Genomic DNA, 10,824 nt, shown 5'->3' on the forward strand with positions numbered 1-10,824 from the left:
CAAACGATTTCTGTAGAACCAAGAACTATCTTTTGATTATTTCAAAGTTTCTGGAGAGAGAAGCCGTATCACTGCAAAATCAGGGCATATAACAGAGTACATTGGGATAAACTATGGTGACTGAACAGAGTTCTCTGTACTGTAATTTGTACTAGTCACGTCAATGGAAATTCACCCGCTAAGCTACAATATATGTTTTAATTTGTTACAAAGCCATAGTCTGTTTACAACAACGGTTATAATCATAAGCAACTCAAACATCCATATGTTTTGTCCTGTGTTCTTTAGTGTACGCGCCGTAACAGTGGGACCAAACAGGCGACTTATCATAAATCCGAATACGGTTAACCACCTACGATTAACCATTTGCATTCGTATATTCCCGACAAGCCGAAGTGTTGTACTGTCGTTTATGCCATTGAACGAAAATTGTCAACACAAAGTTTCAGTTCACTGCACTTTTGTGCGTATTTATCCCGTTTCAGTGAAATGGTGAGTCTTGCAATTGGTTAACCGTGCTTTAGCATGATTAATCAGCTATGAATTGCGGATTATTTATAATGACGGTTAACCACTTTGGCTGTTTGCAACATGAAGAGTTTTCAGGGTTGTACAGTTTTCAACTGAATAAACGATTTTACCTATCATGTAAAATAGCATCACAAGTAAACCGATCACTCTAAACCTCCTGCTCTTCAGTACTGGCGCTATGAAATGGTTAATCGTTCGTCTATCAAATGGTTAATCGTTACTTTCTTCCTATATGTTGTTAATCGTTTGTCTACTTGGCACTTGTTTACCATAGTTGCAAGTTTCGGAAGCAAACTTCATTTCATAGTGCCTTCACTGTTTACTAAAATCTGCCCTTTTTAAAGAAGGCCCGAGTATAAATTCCGCGAAACGTCACGAGGTACACACTTCTCAATTGCCTTCCACCAAGAACACCGCTGCCCTCCATAGATTATATCTCAGTGCCCAAAATGTACCCATTTCGACACAAGAAGTATCACAACACCGTTACATTTTCAACTGTCTGAACAGAAATGATCTTTTAGTGTTCATCTAAGAACGAGTTAGGAAGTCTCCACCTCGCACACAATTAACAACAACGTTTACAAGAATTGACAACTGTAAATAAATTCTCTTAACCTAATTAAAAGTGAGACCTCCTTGACGAGAAATTATTTCCCTCAAGTTGTTCATTTATTTGAACTACTAGCCTCTTCATACTCGTTAAATATATCTAGCAAAATTCAATCATTTCCATAATATGCATACTCCCCACTTCTACAGACACTTCACATAAATAGCTCCCATGACCTTTTCATTCAATTACTAACTACAGCTCGCGTGACACCGAGCTACACACAATCTCAGACAAAAATAAAGGGGACACTTCACGCTGCGTAGCAGATTACCCCTTCCCCCTATTCAATGTTGCAAAGAGAACGGCGTTTTTTCCAGGAGCCCGACAGTTTTTACGCCATCAACATTGTCACGGGGGAGGGGGGTTCAAACAAGCTTTGGTGTCACGATCTTTTTGACCGGGATTGTAGTTGTCTTTGAAATTTCAAGTCCTTACGGCTATTCCAAGGTAAGAAATACTAGTTTACGTTTTTTGTGGCCGAGAACTGGGCCCCATACTGTAATGTATGTGAACAAAAAGTGATCATCGGACCTTAGCTGGACAAGTTAAGCAATTGTCTCTTATGGACACCAGTCGGTGAGAAATTCACGTGGTGTCAACGGAATTCGAACCCAGGACCTCTGCAATGCCGGTGCAATGTTCTACCATCTGAGCTAGTCGAAGCCACACAGTCGGGAGTATGTCAATACAAGTTTTTACAATGACTGCAAAAGTTCTCGCGCGCTCATTGGCTAATTTTTATTGTCAATAAGCGGACAGACACGACAGAGCTGAAAAACGACTGCGCATGCGCCAGATAGGGAGCACAAATCGTGCATGAGACGCGAAGTGACCATTTCGATCGTTTGATCTCGTGTTCTGCCTGTGTCACTTTATAACTCTTGACGGTGTGAATTTTGGAAGTGAGATCGTGGTGATTTAATTTAAGGAGACACATCAGATCTGTGTAATATATTTGTGTGGAATTTTTGGGCCTTGAGATCCAAACCCAGTTAAATTTGTTTGGGAATATGGGCTGCAGAAACTAACCGAGGCTACGGTGAGTGTTCCATATTTGTTTTTGAATCATGATGTGTTGACAACTTTTTGTTCATTTTTCACACTAGGGTATTGCCCATGGAGTCTCTACAGTTTTCGTCAACAAGATAATTTGGGCAGGGTTTTCTGAAATCACCTTTACAATCAATCATACATGTATTTACAATGCGTTAATTAAACGTAACATGTTCTAAGAGCATTATTTGAAAGTTGTCAACCTTCTCCTTGAACCAAGGCAGCAGTTCATTTAGAGTGCTGCCACTCTGCAATAGCCACTTAACCTCCTGACTGCCCCCATAAAGGCAGCTGTCTAAAAGAAAACACCTTGCCAACTTGTGAAGTTGGAATGAACACAAGTACTGGCCAGAACTACACAGAAAATATTGAAGTTCTTTGTCCCTGTCTCAGGGCATTTCTTCAATGAAAAGGTAAATTGGTTGCAAGACTGGCCTCTGAGATTACACTCAGAAGAAGTTCTAGTTGCACAGTAGTGTGATCAATAACATTGTTTAATTTATTGCCATAGTGAGGCTTGATTACAGAATCATAAATACTTGCCCACCAAAATACCCTGTGCAATCAACTGATACACCCATGTTCGGGAGACTGTTGGCCTGTTAATTAATGGAACATCGATATATTAGGAAAAGAACAATTTGTTAAATAAAAGTACAAAGTCCAGGCCCTGCTTCCTGTTAATCCTAGGATTATTGACAGGGAAATACTGCTTCAAAGTGGCACCCGAGTGACTTAATTGTAGTCTAGCTTCCACAATCGCCAAATAATGATCTATCATTATTGTAATAATGCAACACACTTGGTGTCAACATCTATGTCAAAACTTGGAAGATGGTATTTTTCTTTCCCCCTTGACTGGCCATTATTTGCAAATCTATGTTCAACCCAACGTCCAAGGCAAAATTATGGTTAGACTCAAAAAATTTAAGAACATGTGTTAAGGCAAACAGTTAAGGGTCATTGGTTTATGTGTGGTTTATAGTATGTTTATATGGTTAGCTCATCATGTTTTCTTTGTCTTGGTTGTGTAATAAGAATGACTTTTTGTACTAATTTTCACAGCCCCCATAAAAACTGATATGTGCAGTCTCCTGTGTCTAGGAAAATAATAATATCATTATGATATTGTAGATTATAGCATTGTAATATGCATCTCATGGACAATAACATTCATTTTCGTTTTTTGTCCTTAGGGAGATGGATCCACCTGGTATTATTTGCAGCAGTTTTGTGAAATATTAGCTCTAAAAGGAGCGAGAAGAAATTCAGCCTTTTTTTCTCAGCAATAAACCACAATAATCTTATTGAGTTCACTTTGTTCATGTTGGTAGTGTGGAACAAAAGACATCCAAAGTCACTGAGAAATCCAGACAATGCTGTTGAGTTTTAAGCAGTTTCTTTAGTACTCTTCACATTGTCAAACTTTTCAGTTTCTTCTTAGAACTGAATACCAGTCCTTAACCTTTTTTCAGTTATGAACTTTTTGGACCATCACAGAGCTTTAAGATGCCACTTTTTTAAATGTTGTACTTATAAAAAAAAATGGGGACGACATATTCAAGCAAAAACATCACAAATGCATGTTGTTTGCACCTGCACGCAAACTTTGCAAATGCTTTTGATCTGATGAGTTGCCAACCCAGTAATGCTTCAGATACATGTAGTGACGTCGAAACCCAGAACACCTTCAAACACATTCAATGACAAGTTGTCAGAGAAAAAATTAAAATTAAAAACAAACATCTTCTTGAGCATTGGGACCCACATGGAATAGCCCTTGCATATGTGTATTATACTGATGACTGGATTCCATCTACTTAATATACAATCATCTTTTTAGGATAATACCACCTACGCCAGTCGGCAGATAATGCTAGAGTGAACTTCTTGCTATACCGCTCAAAATATTAATTTTGTGGAATGCCCCTTTCAGGGATGTTTCCTAGTGGTCTATGCTCTAAAGATTTTGTTCAAACCCATCAAGTACAATGTAGCATGCATGTGTGAAATGTCTCAAGTTTAGATCAGTTTTGCAATATGCACTGTGTTGTCTGAACTGATCCTTGTAAAATTTTTGTAGTTTCTTGTCAATTGTTAAATATGGAAAAAAGGATTTACTTTCTGAAAGAAAAATAACATTAATGACGTCTCTTGATCAGGTTAGGATCTGATGAATTTTTATTTTAAAAGGCAAGCAAATCAAGGGGCAAATTAATTTTCTCTGAGCTGTTTAATGTCAGTAAGTGGGCTTTCCAGGATGAAGCACTTTTTTGCCTGCTCTCTGTGTATCATACAGTGTATAATCTTTTCACCGATTTATCTCAGTTTCTGTTGGGGCTGGCTTTCATCGCTCTTCTATAAATTTAACAAAAAATGCTGTGTAAAGAGCGGAAGATGTATTTTGCTTTCATGATAATTATAAATTCGTATTAAAATTTGGAAAAATGTGGAGCTCAATTTGCCTGAGTTCTTGCATCTTTGCATACTCCATTTTAATATGGCTTTCAGCATGCTTGCCAAAATAGCTTTTGTAAGCGTGTCACCATTCACCACCCGGTCTATAATTCACCAGTTGTCTTCCTTTATTGTTCAGAGTATTATAGAGAGTATCTGGAACGTCATAAGGTTTTTCAATGTCTCTTTACCGACACAGACAAAGAGGCATTGTCCTGTATCGCAACCACTCGACGAACTAGTCTCCACCGATAAGTTCGAAGCTCTCACCAATTCCACCGGCCGAACATCGCCAAAACAGGGTTTAAGGGAATTTCTGGTCCTCCCAGAAAACCAAGAACTTGCAAAAACCGTTCGAGAAACTTGCGACAAAAGCCAACACTGTCAAAAAAGTAAGCATTGCAGCGCTCGTTACCTCCATTCACCGTATAGTCACACGAAAGGTGCATTTACCACGCGAAAACAATTTTTCCACAATTTGTACACCCCTTCAATTTTTGGAAAAACATCAAAACTCGTCAAAAATTGTGACAAAATCCTTATCTTTCAAACAGCGATCTTATTTTTTTGATTTAATCAACGGCTGTCATTTTCCGGCGAACATATAGTCTTTTTGAATGAGCGCGCCCTTGAGCCTGCGTTTCGTGCCGCGGATCAGTGACTTGCGCAGTCGTTTTTCAGCTGTGTCGACAGACACATGAATTTATAATTTATGCGAAACTGACGTGATATTGCTCGCGTCAGATTAAAGTTTGTCGCATTTTTGTGTCGCGTTCTTCTCGTGTTTTGACTTAATTTTGACCCCCCTGCCTTTTTCGTTATTGTAAAAAACAAATTGATGTCAGTTTTTCATGCGTCTCTTCTGTTATTGACAATGAATTTCGTCATAACATTGTCAAAGTAGTCTGCGGATCCACTCGGCTATCGCCTCGTGGATCTAGAGCTACTTTGACAATGTTATGACGAAATTCATGATCAATAACAGGACAGACGCATGAAAAACTGACATCAATTTGTTAAATATCTGAACATATGTCGGATCAATAATTATGTGCTCGACTTTCATTTTTTATACAAGACAACTTTTGGTATTTTCTTTCATTTAGATCTCCTCATTTTGATGTCAAAGTTATGTCGGTGGGTTCCCTGTTAGAGAAAGGAGATAGCGCGTGAGTTGAACCTACATGTAAATCTCAAATTTGATTTTTAAGAGTTAAGGCTTGCGCCTTGCAATGTAAGAGGTGACCACAGAACCCACACATTAAACGCGGTGATACTATGTCGCCAAGAATGCAGCCAGTTGTCTACCTACAAGAGCAAGGAAGGGTTACGTTTTTGCAAACGTTGACCGTGTAGCACTTAGGAGGGTGATGTGAAGTGCTAGTTGTCTACCCATATGAACCATGTGAGCGTTAGCCCTACTAATGGAAATTACCCCACAAAAGGAGAGAGAAAAACGCTGACCAGGGTGGGAATTGAACCCAGGACCTTCGGGTTAGATCACCGAGTTAGATCACGGAGTCGGGTTAGATCATACAAGAAGTCGAGTTAGTGGTCAAGGCACTCTAAAGTATGTGTCTTGAGGAACTTCATTTTAGAGGAGCAAGGCTGGCGCAGTATTGAGATTACTCGCCTCCCACCAATGTGGCCCTGGTTGGATTCCCACTGACTCGGCGTCATATGTGGGTCGAGTTTGTTAAGTACTCGGTTCTCTACTCTGCTCCGAAGGGTCTTTTTCCGGGTAATCCGGTTTTCCCCTCCCCTCAAAAATCAATGTTTCATTTGATTTCTACGTAGTGTCTCCAATTGGTGTCCCAGCGCTAGAAGACTTGACACTTCACTGAAGTTTATTATTTTTAACTTCGTCTTGATTGTCGTTCCTCCAGTCGCATAATTCTTGTACTTCCCGATTAAGAGAAAACAAAATGCTCGAAGCGCTTAAATAGACGCACTATTAGTGTTTCTTCTAGCTCGCTCAAACTTTCCAGTTGAGAGATTTAGCATCGAGTGTACGTGGGACGGCAAACGTCAAACTGCATGCACAAATGTCAGCCTTACGTTTGCCTTAAACTCCAAGCTAAATCTCTCTGATACTAGAATAACTGTGCGTCTTTTGCAAAGCAACAGCATATGATATTGTCACTTGTTAAACAGAATTATCTCATTGTTTATATAGGATTATATGGCGTGGTCCAAGGAAAACAGGTACTAATAGATGTCTACCTGCAACAGTACTGTTATACTAACCGCTCTGTGTTAATTCAGAGTCTCATGTGAGTCCATAAAACTTTGCATGCTAGTCCTTTTTATTATGGAAACCACCTCGCGGTTGTCTCAAAATCGCCTTGCATATTAGTGAAAAAAACAAAAACAGTTAGTTAATCGTACAAGTAGTACAGGCTCAAGTGAAACGTTGCAACTTCTTACGGCGTTCAAGTTATATCATTAGGGACTTTAAGATCTACGACGCCGACGTCGACGAAAACGTCACCTCAAAATATAACGTTGCACTATCGTAAGTTTCTCGCTGTTTGGCCATCTCGTTCGCATCTTACAATGTGGCCGAAGTGTCCTAAAAATAAATTGGTACGAGCGGTTTCAGAGCAAAAATAGAGAACGAGAGATTCACATTTGAACGCTCACGTTGTCGTCAAAACCTCAAATTTGGTGATTTCACGTCGTTGTTGTGCAGAGAACCGCACGTTTATGTGCTAAAACGCGTGCCCGTGCAGCACGATTATTTTTCCTCTTTTGACCAATTATCTTGTTGTTTCGTGGCGTTCTTGTTGACCACCGCGTCGTAGATCTTAAAGTCCCTTTATTTACCCTCGGAGTTACCCTCCCAACCATGATAAACCGCAGAAGACAGACCACAACACCGGGAACTACATGCCCTGCTCTTTGCTCTTGGCATCCCACATTGAAGGGTCGTGAGACGGGACCAACGGTTTATTGTCCTTATCCGAGAAGACAGGAGAGGCCAATAATTTGCAGTTGTCATTACAAAGGCAGCACTTAATCTCCTCAGTTATCTTAAAACCCTGAGCGTTGGTGAGGCCGGAGTCGAACTCACGACCTGCCATATGGCAGCCCGATACTCAACCAACTCAGCTACCGGTCTGCAGTGGCTTCATCGCTTTACAGCTTCATCTTTGACTTCTCGAGCAGTATTTTGTTTTCAGCTGTTCTGAAATCGAGTTTGTAGCGGTTGTTTCTTAAGTCTTACGTCTTCCCTTATCCAAACCCGCCCTCTTTGTTTTTTTCTTTCCACTAATCGTATCGAAGTTCTGCGTTCTTCCAAATGGGCTCCTATTTACAGCAATTCGTGAGTGCCACCTTATTTATCTCACTATCCCATGCCCCTTTCACTAAATTGACTCCGAAATTAATATTCCAAAAAATATTCCGGTCATGAAACGGTTTCGTTTTTCACTGCCGTTAATCGCTGTAAGCGGAGTGGGTTACTCGGTCAGATCCAGCGTTGTGATTGGCCGATTTTTATCCAGTTTGTCGATTTCTGTTTTTATGTGTCCACCAACTGTCGCTGCAAACATGATTGGCTGCAGTTAACCTGTTCTAGGCTCTCTGTGGGTCTGGACGAAGGAAAATTGTGGCGAGGGCGTGAAAAAGTCGAGCGAAGATTGGGGTATTGGGATGACGGGAAAACCCCAACACATCAACATGTTCTCGAGAGTGAAATTACGATAACCATATAGTATCACCTAGCGTTTAATAATCGATAATCATAATTGCATGCCATATATACTGGTATAATTGCCAGCACTTGTGGTAGCAGATGAAAAGAAAAAAAGTAAAAGTAGTCCCTGAAGAGGGTTTGAACACGAGGCTTGGGCTAATAGGAACAGCTTGTACTCACTATTGAATATTCACACGATGAACAAGTTACAAACTTTCTTTAACATTTGTTATTTGTTGCCTGGCGCCTAGAATAGGATCACTATAATTCATCAATGATTGAGCCTTACGCTGATTTCAAAATGGTTTACTTAGCTTTATTTTAATGTAGCCGGACCTTTCTCGTCAGTTGTCTAAAGTAATTTGTTAGCGAGTGTTATCGCACGTTTGCAGCCCGATCTTATGGCAAATAAACTGGATGATTGTGTTTAGAGCGGTTTTCAGTTGAGTATCGAAAGTAATTGGCGAATTGTTTTTGTTTTGCATTACTTCACTCAGTGACTGGTTCAAAGTTCTCGCGCCCTTTTTTCAACCAATCAGAAGTGAAACCAAAACCAATCGTGGCTTGCGAGTGCACATTTTCCCGCGCTTTGTGTCAACCACCTGTAATTACTTTGAGTTTTGATTGGTTTACTGAACTGTCTCCGCCCTTTTGGATTGGCCAAAGTAATTACTTTGGTTTTGGTTTTATGACACTCGATTGAAACTCGCTCTAAGAAATTTGTCTAAGCAACCGGCGACTCGGTGGTTTAGTGGTTAGGAGCGGTGACAAGTGACGGGTTCGAGTCCCGAGTCCGGATATCTGGGTAGTGTTTTAAAAGAAAAAAATGTGCAATTCCCAGAATTCCTTTGAAACTGACATTTTCATGAATTAATGATAATCGTATATTCAAAGCCGCTTGATACTATACGATTATCGTAATGCTAGTCTCGAGGTTGAATTGAACACATGTACAATACCAGGGGTTTCAATAGAAGCCGGTTACCGGCGGTATACCGCCGCCTGCTTTGCCTCACACCGCCGGCTAGTTTGCCTTGATTTTCACTAAAAATGCTATCATAAACTTGTCACACGGAACCACGGTAAACGTTCAAAAATTTAGACGCCTGGCTGTTCAAAGCACCAAAATGCTGTTGAAAGCACCAAAATGCTCGTGCTGCACGTGTGGCACGCGTTTTTGAACATTTCTCTCCCGTACTCGTCAAAACTACAACGTGAAATGACTGGCGACTCTTTTCTTGCGATTTTTTCACCTGTCGCGTCGCCAGTTCAAGGGTGGCTACACGTGCGATTTTCATCTCGCGCTGGCGACGCGACAAAGTTTGAAAAAATCGCATCACCAGGGCGAGCAAAAAATCGCTGGTGTAGCCGCGGCTTAGAAAATAGCTCAAACTTATATTTTGAAGGGACGTTTTCGTCGCCGTAACCGTCTTGGTATCTTAAACTCCCTAGTCCCTATGGACTGCAATGATCACTTCAACTTTCACTTTTCAGTCGCGTGGAAAACTGCGTTTTGTTAGCCGCCATTTAAGGCCCGGATTTGTAAGCCGTTTTCAAAAAAGAGACTGAGGCCCGATTCACACGGTACCGGACGGATTTTCTACCGCTTGAAAATTCGTGCGTTTAGGGGTTCCCTTCACACGGAACCACGGTAAACGTTCGAAAATTTAGACGCCTGGCTGTTCAAAAATTTGATCGCCCAAATCGGGGACAAATTTTTAGCCGGTACGGTCGAAATTTTAGGGAGTTTAAGAAACGACGACGGCTACGGCAATGACAACGCCAAAAAGAAGTAATGTTATTGGTTAAAATGATCGTGCTGCACGTGCGGCACGCATTTTTTAACAATTCTCTGCCGTACTCGTCAAAACTACTACGTGAAATGACCAAATTTAAGGTTTTGACGACAACGTGGACAAACTACAGTGATTCTTTCAGTCTCACTCTTTACTTCAAATCCGTCCGTACCAATCCAGTTATAGGACACTTCGCTCATACTGAATAATATAAACAAGATGGAATAATCATGAAGTACTTAGAATAGCTCAAACTTATATTTTGAAGTGACGTTTTCGTCGCCGTAGCCGTCGTGGTTTCTTAAACTCCCTTTTAACTGGCGCGCTGTGAACACCTTGACCGTCGAAATTTTTGCACGGGAAAGGCGTGGTTGCATGGATGCGTGGTAACTCAGCTACTATCGTTTGGCTTTTTCTTTCTTGACGCCATTTTGGATTTCGTAAAGTAGCGCTCTTCGCATGAACAGATGGTAAAACGACTTACAAAGGTTAAATTTTAACCCGGTTCATCACAAAATGGCCGGTCAAGTGTTTTAACCGGTAGAAAATTCGTCCGCTACCGTGTGAATCGCGCCTGATTAAAGACGAGATGTCGTCATTACACGCTTTTTGATATCGTTTTCCACCTGTAGACACACCTCCAGGTACTTCAGACGAACACCTCACTGTTGTTA

The 10,824-nt window shown here is 40.7% G+C and overlaps 1 protein-coding gene and 1 long non-coding RNA gene across 2 annotated transcripts in view; both read left to right on the top strand.

Moving 5' to 3' along the window:
* Window positions 1-1,946: 1,946 nt before the first annotated feature.
* On the top strand, window positions 1,947-4,648 carry LOC138015654 (uncharacterized). The gene is made up of 2 exons (XR_011125597.1): window positions 1,947-2,186; window positions 3,397-4,648. It is a non-coding gene; the product is annotated as an uncharacterized lncRNA (long non-coding RNA).
* Window positions 4,649-5,764: 1,116 nt separating this feature from the next.
* Window positions 5,765-10,824, top strand: part of LOC138016639 (cytosolic Fe-S cluster assembly factor NUBP2-like) — an 11,125-nt gene continuing 6,065 nt past the window's right edge. Inside the window, exons 1-3 of the mRNA XM_068863834.1 lie at window positions 5,765-5,826; window positions 6,834-6,862; window positions 10,783-10,824. The exon at window positions 10,783-10,824 is cut by the window's right edge and continues 164 nt beyond it. Coding sequence (XP_068719935.1) covers window positions 5,789-5,826; window positions 6,834-6,862; window positions 10,783-10,824 — 109 coding nt within the window. The 5' untranslated portion in view covers window positions 5,765-5,788. The remainder of the gene's footprint in view (window positions 5,827-6,833; window positions 6,863-10,782) is intronic.

Source organism: Montipora capricornis, chromosome 9, assembly GCF_036669925.1.
Source record: "Montipora capricornis isolate CH-2021 chromosome 9, ASM3666992v2, whole genome shotgun sequence".
Lineage (NCBI taxonomy): Eukaryota > Metazoa > Cnidaria > Anthozoa > Scleractinia > Acroporidae > Montipora > Montipora capricornis.